Source organism: Mesoplodon densirostris, chromosome 9 (genome assembly GCF_025265405.1).
Source record: "Mesoplodon densirostris isolate mMesDen1 chromosome 9, mMesDen1 primary haplotype, whole genome shotgun sequence".
Taxonomy (NCBI): domain Eukaryota; kingdom Metazoa; phylum Chordata; class Mammalia; order Artiodactyla; family Ziphiidae; genus Mesoplodon; species Mesoplodon densirostris.
In genome coordinates this window covers 38,540,077-38,557,918 of record NC_082669.1, presented here as the reverse complement: position 1 = coordinate 38,557,918, position 17,842 = coordinate 38,540,077, and the positions used below count along the sequence as shown (strand labels likewise).

At 43.5% G+C, this 17,842-nt stretch overlaps 1 protein-coding gene across 1 annotated transcript in view; it reads right to left on the bottom strand.

Annotated features, from left to right (window-relative positions):
• RAPGEF5 (Rap guanine nucleotide exchange factor 5) overlaps nt 1–17,842 on the bottom strand; it is a 213,411-nt gene that overhangs the window by 171,464 nt on the left and 24,105 nt on the right. The window contains exons 2-3 of the mRNA XM_060108417.1: nt 5,513–5,563; nt 3,387–3,493 (exon numbers count right to left, since the gene is read on the bottom strand). Of these exons, the coding sequence (XP_059964400.1) occupies nt 3,387–3,493; nt 5,513–5,563 (158 nt within the window). The remainder of the gene's footprint in view (nt 1–3,386; nt 3,494–5,512; nt 5,564–17,842) is intronic.

Below are 17,842 nucleotides of genomic sequence, written 5' to 3'. Positions count from 1 at the left end.
ATATTAGAGGCTCAAAGTGTTAATTCCTCAACACCTCTGTCAATTAGCCCGCATCTTTGGGCTTGTAAAGCACTTTTATCGTCTTAGTCCTTATTCTCAGAACAATACATACAGCTCCTCAGCCTGCTCTGTGTCTGACACCACCTGGAACACGGCAGGATACAGCAAAACATTTACTAAACAAACTAAACTGTCAAATTGTAAATGGTGACTCGACAGATGCGTTGGCTTGTTTCTTCACAGTTGATGAGGAAGACGTGCCTCAGACCAGGGCTTCCCAAATTTGTGTTTAGTAGGAGTCGCCTGGGGCATCTTGTTGACGTGCAGATTGTGATGCAGTGTGGCTGGGTGCAGCCTCCGAGCCCTCATTTCTAACTGGCTGCCGGGTGATGCCGATGACCCAGCCCCACCTTCTCATTGGGAAGGGCTCTGTCTTGGGGAGGTGCAGGGCTGAGCGGATATGCTAAAACACGGTCCTGCCATGACTGCTGTCATGTGTAGTTATTACTGAATAATCAGCCTCTCGTGCTCGGAGCAAGCTACTGTTTCGGGGGCACACGATCTCTTTCTACCCCCATCTCCAATTTAACAAGTTATGTTTCGAATCGCTTTCAACAATCCATCTGCACGAGGCAAAACATCACTGGGGTAAGGATGGACACTAACACCACCAAAGCAAACAAAATGAGGTAAGCTGCTGCTGCCGTTAACTCACACCCCCTTGACTTGCACACCAGGTCAGCAACAATCCATTTTAAATACCTAAACCTCCAGGACCGAGGGGAGAGCAGTGGAGAAATCAGAGATGCCTGGAAGGGAGGAATGGGAACACCCACGGCAGTTCTTACACCCCGTGTATTTTCAGTCTTGTACTGAATCCAGCAACTGTTCCGAGTACATGCAGATCTAACTAGCGTTGCGATACTTAACAGGAGCATTGTGATATGGAGGTGACTGGCTCCAAGGCCAATGTGACTGCCATAACAAAACATTAATTTTATTAATCTCTGAAGTTGAAAATTCGATTTCTCTTGGCCTCCTTCTGTCTCCGGTTACATTTTTAGTAATCAATTCATAGTAGTGCAGAGAGAACCCTCATCTCAAATGTCAGTGGGGCAGTGGTGTTTACACACTTACATGAAGCCTCAAAAAACTAGTATGATTTTTCCTATAGTACCAAATAAATGGAAAACATTTCAAAGTTGTGGAAGTACTTCTCGTAGGGTACATGGAGAACACTTTGCTCAATTTACTACCAGACAAATGAAAATGACCCAGCCTAGGCAATCATATTAGCACTTTGTCTTTAAACCCAGAGCATTCATCAGTCCTTAGATTATAAAAGAAAGGAGGTTCTGGCCTGATCATCTGGAATCTGAAATAGGACAACTCATGCTCTCTCCACATTCTACTCCCACTAAACCCTAGGTATGTTCTTACTTGGATGGATGGTTCTTTTCCATGAACCTGATTAATGTACATCCCCCAATTCTTTTTCAATCTATATCCAATCAGAAACAAAACTGAGAACAAGGACAGATCCTACATACAGCCTCATGTGGGAACTGAAATGAATCCTATGAGCCTGCTGACAACTAGACCCGAAGACTTACACGGGCAGACCTCATTTTATTGCACTTTCATTTACTGTACTTTACAGATATTATGTTTACACATTCAAGGTTTGTGGCAACCCTGCATTTAGCAAGTCTATCGGTGCCAATTTTTCCAACGGCATTTGCTCACTTTATGTCTCTGCATCTCATTTTTGGTACTTATCACAATATTTCAAACCCTCCACCAACAGAAAAGATGATGACTTGCTGAAGGTTCAGATAACGGTTAGCAATTTTTAGGAATATTTTCCAAATTAAGGTATGTATATTGTTTTTAGATAATGCTATTGCACACTTAATAGACTAGAGTGTAAACATAACTGTTGCATGCACTGGGAAACAAAATAACTCATGTGACTCACTTTATTGTGCTACTTGCTTTACTGCAGTGGTCTGGAACCAAACCTGCAGTATCTCTGAGGGATGCCTATACATGCAGTGTCAGTTTTTTTAAAAAAAGGGGAAAAAAATTAGACTTGTCTAAAGTTAATACCACCATCTATTTTTTAAAAAGGCGGGGGGAGCTCTACGTGAAGTAATCCAACAATCACCACAGCCTGTCTTCCAGCCTGTTGTGTCTGCTTGGCCTAGGCTCTAAACCAGTGGTTTTTCAGACCCTGGGCAGTGAATTCTTTATAGGAGGGTGTGGCAGTGACCTTTGAGCTTTCTCAAGAGGTTCACAATTCCATATACACAAAAGCATTGTTTGTCAACAGAATAAATCATATCTAACCTATGCCGAATGTGTCAAAACCTACAGAAATACTAATGTGATTAATTAAACATAGGATTTTAAAGCGTTAATTCATTATAGTTCTCTCATCTCCACTACACAGTTGGTCAATGGTGCCAAGATTACCGATTTTGCCAAATTTTTTATCAGAAAGAAGTTGTTGGCATGAGATAGTTGCTGACAGGGAAGGGACACGAAGAAATTATCTAGGGTGTGAAAACTCCCCAGAGCTTGATGTGGATAGTAGTTACGTAAGTGTGTGTAATGATTAAAAATTCATCAAGCTGTACCCTTAAGATGTGTGCATTTTACTGTATGTAAACTATGCCTCAAAAAAAAAGATGGGGGGTCGTCTTACTCAAATAGGTTGGGAACCACTATCCCCAAAAGCCAGGCCATGATGGAATTTTTCCCATCTGTGGCAAATGGAAAAGAAGAAAATGACTGTAATGAGTTTGTGATAAAGATACATTTAGTTAACTTAAAGAAATGTCTTTATTCTGGGACTCTTTCCTAGTTTTTTTGTTATCATTTATTCTGAGTACTCACCCTATTCTTTTTTTTTTTTTTTTTTTTTTTTGCGGTACGCGGGCCTCTCACTGTTGTGGCCTCTCCCGTTGCAGAGCACAGGCTCCGGACGTGCAAGCTCAGCGGCCATGGCTCACGGGCCCAGCTGCTCCGCAGCATGTGGGATCTTCTCGGACTGGGGCACGAACCCGTGTCCCCTGCATCGGCAGGCGGACTCTCAACCACTGCGGCACCAGGGAAGCCCTCTCTCTATTCTTTATGGTATTGCAATCTTCCAGTTGTAATCTCCCTATCTTCAGACTAGGAGTCCAACTGTGAAACACTCAGCTAAGTTTAATTAAGAGAAAAGTCACCACACCACCAGTATCCCAAATAGACACTTCAAACAAACCAACCCTCCTACTACTGATAATTGCCCATCTCTCTGTGATCAGGGTTATGACTTTAACATGTTTTTGGGTTTTTTTCTCAAGGAGAATTTCTGACAAGGTGTTAGGAAACTGTGTTACCTGTAAAATCCCTTGAGGTTCACCCTGTCCTTTATCAGGTCAGCTGCCTGAACGATGATAATATTCCTCAGTGCTCTTCCTGCACAAGAAGAATTCTCTCCATAAATCTACACAGAAAAGACAAAGACTCACTGAGAATTCAGAACAACGATGTGACAATTTGTGAGCTGCCAATGACATACTATATAGAAAAAGTTACGGCCAAGTCCCTAAGCTGAAAACACTTAACTGCTTTAACTATAAATAATTTCCTTTTACACAGTTTCCAGGGCAAAATACCTGTTTTTTTAAATACAATATTTGTACCAATACAGCAAATTGAAGAATATTTATATATGAACTCTGCCATATTGATAAATGCATACTTTTAAATGTCTTGGAAGCTGGGAAAATAATTTTTTCCTATCTAGCAAGCATCTCACACCATGACACAATTTAATAGCAGGCTGCTGTGTGCTTTGCTTTTAAGCTTCACTCAACTGCAGAGTTTATAGTTAATGCCAAGCATCCTGGTTTCATCTACTTCACAATTCCATCTAGCAGATAAAAATTTCATATAGCTTCTTTTTTTAATCTTCTGATTTGCCCATATGCATCTCTGATTCTTGGAGGATGAAGCAGGGTATTCCTTAGATCTGGAGAGGTCTATGTCCCACTTTATAAACTACCTCCTTTTTCTATAATTGGCAGCTTCGTCCACAGGGCAATGTTGTTTCACAAAGGAAGCTAAATGAAAATGAACCGTCTAAGTAAAGGCTCATGAAAGTGAAGATATACTGAGGGTTCATGTTAACATCTGTTTACTTGTTTCTTGCTGAACTCTTTTTCTTTCTTTCTTTTTTTTTTTTTTTTGCGGTATGTGGGCCTCTCACTGCTGTGGCCTCTCCCGTTGCGGAGCACAGGCTCTGGATGCGCAGGCTCAGCGGCCATGGCTCACGGGCCCAGCCGCTCCACGCCATGTGGGATCTTCCCAGACCGGGGCACGAACCCGTGTCCCTTGCGTCGGCAGGTGGACTCTCAACCACTGTGCCACCAGGGAAGCCCTCTTGCTGAACTCTTTTTGCACCTACAAAATATTTTATATCTTCTCCCAAAGCAAACAAATTGATAATATATTGACTATAACTTGATCCAGAACACTTCAACCCCATCCTTTTTTTTTTTTTTTTTTTTTTGTGGTACGCAGGCCTCTCACTGTTGTGGCCTTTCCCCGTTGCGGAGCACAGGCTCCAGACGCGCAGGCTCAGCGGCCATGGCTCACGGGCCCAGCCGCTCCGCGGCATGTGGGATCTTCCCGGACCGGGGCACGAACCCGTGTCCCCTGCATCGGCAGGCGGACTCTCAACCACTGCGCCACCAGGGAAGCCCTCAACCCCATCCTTATACTCCCTTAATTTTCCTGTAATCACCTCCAAAACCCAACCTAAGAAGAAAATGTGAAGGACAGGAAATGATTTATTTTTAACGTGTTAAATCTATTTTTAAAAAAAAAAACAACTTTAGTCATATAACAGAAAGTATTACCATAAAAGAGGTATGAGTCAGCTGACACTTGACTAGTCCTGACAATGTACCAGTATTCGTTCATTCAGTCATTCAAAAAAACACTAAGCAGCTATCAGGTCCCATTCTAGATGCTGGGGATGCAGTAGTGAGCAAGGCCAAAAAGGTCCTGCCCTCACAAAGCTCACAGTCTCCTGTTATCCTGAAATATGCAACCTTGTCAGCTGATATATATATTTTTTAACACAACATAATGAAGGCATCCCCACCTTGTTCCAATGAACACTCAGGGATATTCTACTCTTAGATAACAATAAATATAAATAATCCCCTTCTACACAAAGTTTTCAGAGTAAAATATCCAGTATTTTTAAAATACAGCATTTCTATCATACAGCAAATTGAAAATATTTATATTATATATGAACTCTGCCATGTTCATAATGCATTCATGTAGAGGACGTGGAAAATGAGAGAAAATTTTTGTCCTATCCATGACACAAGTATCAGAGCATTTCAAACACCTTCGGCCGTGTCATCCCAGGTGAAGGAGACGGCGTAATCAGGAGCAAAGGGAAGAATCACTGTTTCAGAAAATGCTGTAAGAGAGATAAGAATCATACCTGGGAAGGAGTAGGTTCAAGGTATGGATTGGAAATTCTTCTTGATAGAGTCTATTTGAAAAGAAAGAAAAGGGGAAAATTAGAACCAAACAGAAAGCTTTGTACTATAAAGGCACAATATATGCAACCGCGGCAGGCCCAGCAGTTGTCTAAGCCAAAAAAATGTCATGGGCCATGGAGGATGAACATCTTTATTCTCACTCAGTGTAAATATCTGGTCAACATTCATCCCAATGGGACAGGATATTCCATGGGAACGGCTCCCAATCTAGAGAGCACAACTTTAAAAAGTGCAACAGAAAAACAGGGATGTTTGTATACGTATCACTTTGTTCTCAGTGTGATTTTGATCCCATTTCTCCTTTCCCTTCTATTTCCACTCTCACCAACCCTAACTCCAGCTCTCATCCCTGCACACCTGGACTGCTGTTTCGGATTTTCAGTGGATTTCCCTGGGCTCCAGTCACGCCCCCTCAGGCCATCCTGCAAACCTCCACTGAACAAAAGTCCCTATAGAGCCCCTCAACTGACAGTAGGTCCCTTCTTGCTTGTCAGTCTGAACCCCCAGCCTGCCCTTCTGGGCCCACCACAGTCTGCCTCCAACAGATTTCTATTCTCCTTCTACCTCCGTGCATGGCTTCTTTGACTCAACATGAGATCTACTCATCAGAAGAAGCTGCGATTCATACCTGCCTCTGCTCACACCGTCCTCCACGACCGAAAGCCCTCTGTCTTCCCTGCTACACCCCTGAACCCCACTGAAGTCCAGGTCTGTGCAGTCGCCTGTTGGGTGAAGCTCCGCCCACCCACCCCAGTCCACTGCAGTTTGTCCCTCTGGGAGCTCCCTGTCTTCTGACTATTTCTATGGCGGCTCCTGGGTGCTCTGCAGTACTGGCTATCTTTCTATGTGTGCATTTGCCCCAACTAATCCATACGCTCCTTGAGGGACTGATTGCTGGCAGCTTAACCTGCTTTGCTTTCACAGCCTCTAGCACACAACCTCACACACAAAAAATGTTTGTTTTTCTATTCATTTATTACAGATATTTATATCTCTGCATCAACTGAGTATTTGCTGAGTGACTTGAATTGTAGGAGCTTATTTCTCCTACCTAACAATCCAGTAAGCAGCACCATCACCCTCATGTGTATAAGCGCAATAGAAAACTATTATCATTTCCCGTTGTGGTTTAGGAAAAGGAACAGAGAAATGAACATTTACTGAGCTTCCAACCTATGTTTAAAAGCTCTTTACACCGCTATTCCAAAGCCTGCTGTCTTTTGAGATCCCATAGTTTTTAGTCCGCCGCGTCCACTTCTTAGAATCACTTACAAAACATACCCTGCCACTCACTGCCTTCCAGTGTCTGAACCTTCTACCAAACTTTAAGCTAAGACAGAATTCTAACTCAGCCCCTTGCCCACTCCACACAGCTCCCATACTACTTATCTTCTAATTAAACTGAAATAAATATACAGATTCTTTATCCAGGAATGCCAATTGGTACACGCTGCTAAAGATTTGCAATAGCTTCCAAGAAAAAAAAGAAAGGTTTAAGATAGGCCATTTTTAATTGCTATGTGTTAAAATAAAACACCCACTCACCCCTTCTGGTCTAGTCTATACACATTCCCAACCGGCCCTTCCTAGGCCTTCTGTTGCCTGAGCCTAGGCATTGTACTCACTTACTGAAATACCGAACAGTTTAAAATATGCATCTACACCAGATTTATAACTTGAAGATGAATCATCATGATAAGTGATTTTTCTTTTTCCCTAAACAGCCTTTTAAAAGTCAATATGGCAGACCAGAATGACAATCTTTATTACTCATCTAATTGCCTAAATCAGCTCAGAAAAGCAACTACTTCACATAAGCTAGTTAAAAAGAAAGCTTCCAGGTAGAAACAAGCTCTAAAGAATTAGGCAGGGGCACTTGCACAAAAGAAAGCAGAAAGGCTTCCTTTCTCTCTGCCGCCAGCCCAAATCTGGCTGTCTCGACACTAGTGTTACACTAGCACAATTCCACTTCACAGAAACTTCCCCCGTGGATGGCTTGTTACAAAAGATTGGTAAGGTGAGTCAATAAAGCCATGGGGTCCTTCCATGCCGACCAGATAACAGTGTTAGATAAGCTCCTAGCCCACAGGGAATCAACCAGAGCAACCTAACAGGAACTGCCTTTTACAGGACACAATACCTAGATTTGTTGTCAGAAACTCCTGCAAAGCCCGCTCTTAACTGGCCCCGAGGGAGCTGTGTTTCCTGAACGCTCCAGGACAGCAGCTCTCAAACTCACCTGAGCCGGGGAAGCTCAGCGCTCTCTGTACAACTCCGGAAAGGACTGATCTGTTCAACTTAAAATAACTACCATAACTGTACTTTTTTTTTGAGACCACTTTATGTTAGCTGCCGGTATTGACTAAAAATAGCAAGTGCCAAAGACTTAAAAAAGAACATGGAGGAACTGACCATCTATTACCTCATTTTTCATAGATACTGTGAAAGGACTGTTACATAATTTTACTGGGAAAACACCATGGGCCAATTTACAGGAATCTGAGAATGACTGCTCTAAAGAACCTCACAAACTGCTCTCCCAACATTTCCCTGAAAGAGTAGCACAAGGACACCCTTGAAGATGCACCCCTCTCCATTCAAGATTCTTTCCCTGATATTCAATTACTCAACTGTTTTCATCCCATCTTGGACTCCCTCGGTTTTGTTTCTCCTCTCAGCATTTCAGGGCTTCATCTCATCACTCCCGTGGCAACTAACTTCCGTTCATTTCCCTTACGAAGCACCTACTGATCTCCTTGCCAGGCACAGTGGCAGCTCCAGAAACATAAAGGTGAACAAGATACCATCCTCTAACTTAGAAATCATTTATCAGAAGACACGAGATCTCAAGAACATTTTAAATAAATCAGGAAGAACATTTCTTCTTCCTAATTTCCTATCAATTTACTCTATAATCTTGGATGTCTGGTCCAGTTGATGCAGGCGTCCTTTTTAAACGGCTCTCACCATGATATCTCAAATATAAAGCCCAGATGAGATGATTCTTTTCCCCCCTTTATTTCCAATTTCCTAGAATTACTTAAGCTAGATGCAATGATTCTTTCATGAAGGACTTATACGGACCATAGAGAGAAGACTAGTAACAATACAAATGAAATTAGATTTTAATTCAAAATTATTTCTTCTCCTCTGCAATTTAATGAACCATAGAAAATGATTCCCTAAATGATTCCGTGCAAACCTCATATTTTAAACATGTGTTAGAAAATTGCAACCCTTTAATATTCACAAATGAACTTCCAGAAAAAATTTATAATAAATTTTATTTACTCAGAAGGATAACTCAGAGTAAACTCAGAAGGCTTTACTCAGAAAGATAACTGGTTAGCAATCATATATTACTTTCATTTTTTTTTAAAGTAAGGTGTCCACTGAAGTTAGATGGTAATAGTCTCTGAGGCTGGGTCTGAACCAAAAATGGAACTCATTTCAGAGTCATTGGAAATATCGTGCTAAACTATATGGTAGACTTAAGGCACATTTTAAAATCAGCTTTTAAAGGACATGACATGCCTTAATGCTCTCCTTGGATTGAATTAAAATACTTAGGCTACAAGGGAGAGGAAAGGAAAAAGAATGAATCACTTCAATCACCAGCAAAGTATGACCTGCTCTGTTAAAATAGGAACCAACAAGAACTACCAAATCTGTTGATAACTTGAGAATTCAGTTCACAATGCAACTTGCTATCACCTTCAGCCACTGTCCTTTACCCACTCTGGGTGACCAAGTAGAAATGAACATGTTAAAGTGGAATAAGTGTACTTAGATTCCTTATAATTCTAAGAAGCCAAAAATCTCCATAAGTAACTAGAGGGCACATGTGTTAAGAGACTATGCACTAAAACAATTAAGGCTGTGATCCAGTAGGCTGTGCAGTAGAGTTCTAAGGCCTGGGTTGGGGAGAGAGGTCCTTTTTAAGTCCCAGCATACCCTTGCATCTCAATCAAAAGTTGATCCAGGGCTTCCCTGGTGGCACAGTGGTTGAGAGTCCGCCTGCCGATGCAGGGGACACGGGTTCGTGCCCCGGTCCGGGAGGATCCCACATGCTGCGGAGCGGCTGGGCCCGTGAGCCATGGCCGCTGAGCCTGCGTGTCCGGAGCCTGTGCTCCGCAACGGGAGAGGCCACAACAGTGAGAGGCCCACATGCCGCAAAAAAAAAAAAAAAAGTTGAGCCAGGTGAAAAGGACAGGGTCCCACCCAGCCAGGAAGTTGGCTTGAGAAGGACACGGTCATCACAAGTTCGGCATAATGCAAACTGGAGACATGAGTCAAGTGCTGACGTGGAAGCACAGGGCCGGGCACCACAACTCTTTCTGCAAACTCGGATGCCAGTTCAGGCCCAACCATTCCTTGAGGCTCCAAGGGATGTGCTCCCAAAGTCAGTCACAGCCACAAAGGCCACTGTAACAACATCTTCTCAACATAGCCTGGCCAAACCGAAGTCAATGATGTTCTCAGAATTAGAGTTTTCCACTGCCCTGTGATGTGTTAAGAAAACAGAATGAAAGGAAAGGTGGCAGAAAGGCTTACTGAGCACCTCCTTTGTCTTAAGCACTTTCCCACATTAGGAGCTGCACCCACCTATTCATACATCTACAGACAAGAGCCCTGAGGTTCAGAGAAATTAAGCAATTTATTTAAGGCCCCAGAGCTGGGAAGTTACACAGCCAGGGCTGGAAGAATATTGCGATTGATTCCGAAGTCACCACTCTACCGTAACATGCTGCATGTTACTAAGTAATAAGTGAGTTTCTGCTGTGTGCTAGAGATTGTACTGAATATTTTACTTGCAATATATTGCTTAATTTTTGAAAAACTATGAGGTTTTAATCCCATTTTACAGATGACAAAACTAGACTTAAAGAGGTTAAGAAATTAACCCGAGTTTGCAACCCAAGCCTGTCTTTAGTTACTTCCCCATATATTTATCTTATAACATGGAATGTACTGATTTAAGAATCACATGACAAACAAGTGCAGATAACTGCATGAAGATGTCACAGATAGCTGTCTCTGCTAGATCCAGAAGTTCTCAACTCCGGATGTAAATTAGAACCATCTGGGAAACTGAAGAAATAATCAAACAGGAGGTCAGGTACACAGAATTAGAACCTATAGAAGAGGGACCTGGGTGGGTTTTTTCCAAGCTCTTCAATGTAGTTTTAACGTGCACCCCGGCCTGAGAAAAACTGTAAAAACCAGTGGAGGGAACTGGCAATTTGAACCTCTCATCACCCGCCTCCTGCTCTGAAGCCTGACGCACTCCTCAAGTGATCCGAATACAGCAGAGGTGCAAGCCATCCGAACAGCCCTAGACTCTGAGTCTGAGCTTCTAAGTCTGGCTTGTGTAGAACAAAGAGCCAGTGTCTCAGGAAATCCCACCTTGCACCTGTTCTTTGGTGTGTGTTTTCTATCCACCCCATCCCAGACGCAGCCCTAAACCAAGGAACCTCACCCCCCCGGAGCGGCATCGTACCTACATACCTTCTGAAAGGACATCCCCTTTTAACGGCATCCACAGCATTAGACAATTTTTACTTCCCACTGCTAAAGGACTCTCTTCTAGTATAAACATGTTTGCCCCACTTAAAAGCTAAAGGAGAAAATTAAAGTGGGGCTTAGGAATACTTATAAGTGTTTCACAATCTTGCCTGCCTAGGGAGACAAATCGGCAGCAACCAGCAGCTTCTGGGAAAATATATACAATAGGTACCACAGAAACAAACCCCAAAGTGTCGTCAACATGATTCTATTCATTCCTTGGGCAAGTATCTTTCTTCTCTGCGTTTATAAACAAGAGAATGATTTTGCCTAGCAGGGTGGGCTTCCCTGGTTAATTCAATCACAGAAAAACCTTTACAATTTAGGCATCAAGTCACTGAAGATTTGGGGTCAACAGTTAAATTGGCAGCTTACTTATCTCCACGTGTCACTGAATCCCCTACTTGCAGTAAAAACAACCTGCCCGGTCACACCTGAACTCTAGCATGAACCCTTTCCACAGCAGCCAACGTGAAGAAGCTCCCACTGGCCAAATCTGGGACGATTTGAGCAGCAAAACAATGAAAGTATTGCATTAAACCAGTGGGATAAATACCCATAAGTCCATACGGATATAAATCATTGAATTAAAAAAATGGGGTGGGGGAGGGGTGGGGAGACAGCTCTTTCTTATAGAATTCTTTCAATTACTAAATGCAACGAAAGGAGGCAAAGAGAATAGCACCATTAGACAAAGAACACAGTACTAAACGTTACAGGCAAGAGTCATTGATGGATGCCAAAATTAGTGAACAAAAGTACGGCAAGATACAGGATATCTGCATAGTGTCAAAGTGTCTCCCCACAAGCTATTAAGGAATACTGAGGAAAAAAGAGTAACCTTTCAGTGGAGCTTAGCAGACACCTCCTTAACTAAGTGATTAAACTTATCACCAACCATGAGACTTGACAACACTTGCCTGCTGATATGATACCCTGAGAAAGGCACTTTTGGGGTATTTTTGTCAAAATGCATACCTGAATTTAGAGAGAAACATCAGACAACTCCAAGTTGAGGGACATTCTTCAACAAAGCTAGCTCGTACTCTGCAAAAATTGTCAGTCATGAAAGACTAAGAAAAACTGAGCATCCCCAGATTGGAGGAGAACAAAGGAAACTGACAAGGAAAGGCAATGTGACCCTGAGTGTGATCCTGGACTAGGAAAAGGACCTTAGTAGGACAGCTGGCAGAAAGTGAATGAGGTCTGTATTTCAGTTACTTGAATGTCAATGTTACTTGAGTGTCAATGCTGGTACTGTGTATCAAGTGCACTGTGGTTATATAAAATGTTAACATTTGGGGAAGCTGGGTGATGGTTATAAGGCAAAGTCTCTGTATTATTTGTACGTTTAAGTCTGAAATTATTTCAAAACGGTAAGTGCAAAAAAATAAAAGCCTCCTTCCTCCCTACAAATAAATCCTCAAAAAAATTCAAAATACAGCGTGTGTTTCTTTACTAAAAGCTGCTCCCACTGTAACATTATCATCCTGGCTACCCAACAGAATGACCCTCCTTAACCACTCTGGCCTCTAGCACCTTCACACAAATCAGATTAACTTCCCTAAAACCTCTCCTCACGTATCACCTTGTTATTAAAAAATAAAATTTATTTAAAAACAAACAGTTTATGCTCCCTACGTGCTCACAGACAATATCCCAAGACTTCACCCAAGCGGCCAGTCCCCTCAATGTCTACATAATCCAGGCTGCACATCTCTCCTGCAAACTTCCCGCTCTAGCCAGGCAGCTGGTCTGATTTTTACTCTGCAAACCGTGTGCATTCTCACCTCTGTGTGCAAGCCCTTGCCATGACCTCTGCTCCCTGCATTTCTCTACATTCCTTCCATCCACACAAATGCTACATGAAGCCTACCCAAGCCTTGAGCCTCCCGTGACCAATCTCTTCCCCTAAACACTCCATACTTGTCAGTATTTGCCACTAATATGCCTCCCGGCTCCATTTGCATGTGTAGATCATCTCTCCTCAACCAGCCTTGTAAACCCCCAGAGGGACTTCAAACTTCTGTCAATCTAGGACCTTCTACAGTATACAGCAGGGGCTGAACTGCCAATGGCAACTTCTCCCCATTGCCACACTGCCTGGTGATCCGGACTCTCAGGCCAAGTAGTAAGGTATGATACCACCCCCTCAAATCCTATGAAACCCATCAACACCTCTACCACCCTTCCCCCCTTGTTTTCTCTAGTGTCTCAACTCTGTCTTAAGTGGTCACATATGAAGCAAGAGTATATTTTTATACACGGAATAATTTATGTGCTTGTTTAAGAACTTTAAGATCCACTTGAATACCAATTATTTCTTTGTAGTGGAAAACACTTCACTAAGTCACTTTGTGCGGGGTCTTCAAGAGGAAAGAATGCTCTCTTTTCCTTTCCTATATTAACGCCAAGTCAGAAATGAGCAAAAGAAACACAGGAATAGGTATCTTGCTTCACTTCATTGGCTCTGGAAATAAATTAGTCTCTTAGATGTTTCTTGTCAATTTGTACATAAATTGTTTAACCCTGCAAAACAATAAAGGTGATAACATACAGTCTTCTGGCAGAAGGAAGACTTACAAACTAGTTCTGGTTTTTATTTCTCGATTACCCAACTAAGCCATACACAGAACCTCAGAGATAATAGCACCAAACAGGACATCCTGAGATCTCCTGGTGCATTCCACGGCCTTCATCTAAGGACGTGAAATAGGTGGGAACCTGGATTAGGGGGGCCACAGGCCAAACTCAGCTGCCACACAGGGTTCATGGTGTTATTGGAACACAGTTAAGCTTCTGTGTTTACATATGGCCTCTGGCCATTTTCCTGACAAAAAGATTCACTCTCTGGCCTTTTACAGAAAAACTTTACCAATCCTGGTCTAGATTATCAAATTTTACAGTGCAAGAGGAGCTCTGTAATCTCCCTAGCAATATATTCCTATGAGTAACCAGTAAGAATTGTTTTCATTTTGAATGAAATGATCTCTCCCTGCCATTTAAGATTATTTCCTCCAAAACTGTTTAAGGCACATTTCCACCTTCACTGACGTGTTACATAAAAGCAAGAAATAGGTCAAAACAATTATTGGCTCCCAAGATTAAAACAAACATGAACTTCCCTGATGGCCCAGTGGTTCAGACTCTGCGCTTCCACTACAGGGGACATGGGTTCGATCCCTGGTCAGGGAACTGAGATCCTGCATGCCACACAGCGCCATCCAAAAAAAACAAAAAAACAAAAAAAAAAACATGTTGGTGAAAACAAACAAGGAGCAATTAGTTTCACGAACTCCTTTTTTTTTTTTTTTTTTTTTTTGGTACGCGGGCCTCTCACCGCTGCGGCCTCTCCCGCCGCGGAGCACAGGCTCCGGACGTGCACAGGCCCAGCGGCCACGGCTCACGGGCCCAGCCGCTCCATGGCACGCGGGATCCTCCCGGACCGGGGCACGAACCCATATCCCCTGCATCGGCAGGCGGACTCTCAACCACTGCGCCACCAGGGAAGCCCCACGAACTCCTTTTAAATTAGGAATTTCCAATCTATACCGTAATGCAGACTAGCAAATCCAGGAACACATGTTGTTTCAAACATCTGAATCTTGCACATAATATTCTCTGTGCCTGGAACGCCTTTCTCCTCATACATTTAAGAAGTAAGTTTCCGTACAGTTTATGTCAAAATGTATTCATATGCTCAAATCCCCACTCCCTGCCCCGTGAGAATTTCTCTCTTAGTTACTTCAAAGCACTTTAGATTCCAGTTACATATTTATATTAGGTTTTCCTAATTCATTATAAGAATCTTAAAGATAGGGTCTATATTCCGCTTATATTTATAAATGTCCATGGTGTGTAAGATGATTCACTGCATACAATTAATCCTCATTCAATGTTTGTAATGGAAAAAAAAAATCCAGCTCTTAATACCTTAATTCTTTTTACCTTTTGGAGTTTACAGCTCCTTCCTCTGTGCATTGCACCTTATTCTCCTGGGAAGCAGCCTTGCCTGGTGGTTAAGAGCAGAGCTCTAAATGTGCATTGCTTAGATTCGAAACCTCTCTGTACCACTTAAAAGGCAGGCATCTGTAGACAAATTAACTTCTTTGTGCCTCTGTTTCCATCTCTTTAAATGGGAGAAATGAAATCTGCTCATAAGGTTCTTGTCAGGGTTACATGACTTAAAATAGTGGTTCTCAAATCCCTTGCATCAGAATCACCTGGAGGGCTTATTAAACCAGATTGCTGGGCCCCATCCTAGAAGTTTTGCGTGCCTTAGGTCTGGGGTGAGGCTGTAAATCTGTTTCTAATAGGTTCTCAGAGGATGCTGATGCTCATGGACTACACTTTGAGAACCACTGACTTAAAATATTAAAGGGCTTACAAAGGTGCTCACTGTATCATACGTGCTCAGTAGGCGTTCGCTCCGTTTTTTTTCTTTTCCAGCCGAGCTGCATGGCATGCGAGATGTTAGTTCCCCGACCAGGGATCGAACCTGTGCCCCCTGCAGTGGAAGCACAGAGTCTTAACGACGGGGTCACTAGGGAAGTACCAGTAAGCATTCACTGTTGTTTGGGGGCACTCAGCAAACCTGACTGTTATTATGTACATGAATGTGGGTCTCCCTTCCTACACTGTAAGCTTCTCTGGGGACAAGGGTGTATCTTTTTCATCCACATTCCTAGGACATTGCAGAGTACCTGTGACAAAGCAAGGCTGGAGCAGCTCTGACAGAATTCTCTGCCTCTCACCCAAAGTTCCTCCTGCTCAGAAGAGAAAGAAAATTCGTCTATGGGGCACATGCCCAGGATTCTCACAGCAAGCACCTTTTGGACATTGGCTATTTCACTCATCCACGTGACCCATGGAGGGGAGGTCCTGTTTCTCATACTCAGGAGTCTGGAGGAGCTACCTCAGAACCGATCAGCTTTTATCAGGTTCTTGGGACCATGGTCCCTTCCCAAACGGGTGCAGAGTTTCCACAGGCTTCTGTCAATGAGAACAACCTGCCACCACCACTGTTCACCTACGAATCGACTGTACCTAGAGTTTTAAAGAAATGTCTGATCTGGACACTGCCAAGCGGAAATCCTGTGATTCACTTTCAACTTACCCTGTCTCCTGGTTACTACTACTTATCTCCCTTAGCATTCCCAAACCTTTCAGTTAAGAATTCATTTTAGAACTTGACAGGATCAACATTAACCATGGCAGTTTACAATATCACATACACAACTTATAAAATTCATGACACGAGCAATGATACCAGGGTGATGACACAGATCCTCAATTGGCAATTTGGCAAACAATCCTAACAGCGGTGCTGCGATCCCACGTGTGGACTTTCAGCATCACAAAAGGTCATTTTTCTAACTCGCCGGAAGTCATTTAAAGGAGCCGGCACTCCACTGCTGCCTATGTCGTGCAATCCCCGTTTGAAACATCATCCTCTTTTTGGAGGTAAGAATACAGGCATCACACCTTGCCGCTTGCTGCAAGAAGCAGGCCTGTGCCTTCCTCCTCTTCTGGCTCTGATCACACACAAAACCGCGAGCTCTGTCGGCCTTCACTTACTTCCCAAGCCCTCAGTGAGCTGGCCCTGGAGTCCTACAGACTCGTGAGACTTTCTTTAACCTGGGTCACACGTCCTCCTTCCTCTTGTGAACTTTTCTTTTTTTTTTTTTCTTGCGGTACGTGGGCCTCTCACTGTTGTGGCCTCTCCCATTGCGGAGCACAAGCTCCGGACGCGCAGGCTCAGCGGCCATGGCGCACGGGCCCAGCCGCTCCGCGGCACGTGGGATCTGCCTGGACCGGGGCACGAACCCGTGTCCCCTGCATCGGCAGGCGGACTCTCAACCACTGCGCCACCAGGGAAGCCCTCGTGAACTTTTCTTTAAGCTTGAAACTCACGCACCAGTCTCCACTTCCTTGTACTCTAACAGCCACGATGGAACCACAACTTCATTCACATCTTGTACGGATTTCCTTCAGTATTTCCAGCAACCACACCCCAACTATCACTTCTCTTCGTTTGCTGACATCAGAGGCCACCACGGGCCGGGTTCAACACAGGGTCACTTTCTCCCCAGGCTCCCTCTCTGTAACGGGCAATGAGCCTTGTGCTGCATTGGTGCCGACAAGTTTCTTGCCCTGACTGTACGCTTACTCTTTCTGTTCCTTGACACTGATTTAGATCTCCTTCTCCCCCCACTGAATCCCCTTCGTTCTGTCTTCCTGCCAAATTATTTCTTCCCATCTGTCTAGGCATCCTTTTTCTTCTCTAACAAGTCATCATAGAGTCTTTCTTCAAACGGTGGCTCTCCTCCCCAACAACTTTCTACTCCAGCACAAAGGTCGCAACAGTCCCAGCAAAGAGAAACGGTGATCCCTTCAGCCAGAACAGACCTAGAGCACATACCCCGCAGGTCACCCAGCAGTGTTCAGAAGTCCTGGAGATCAAGGGGATCTCTAGTTCTCTGGTTTCACTCTGGAAATGCTCCTTTCACCATAAGAGGCATCGGCAACTTCCAATCAGTTCTCCCAGCCCATGAGGGAGCCTTCTGGAACGCTACTAAAACCACCTGGCAAGTATTAATCTTCCTCGGGCCCCATCTCAGCGGCTAGTAATCAACAGTTAACTACCTCCTTTCTCCAAGTGCGGTCTGTTTGGCAGCAGCGCAGCATCACCTGAGCATTTCCGG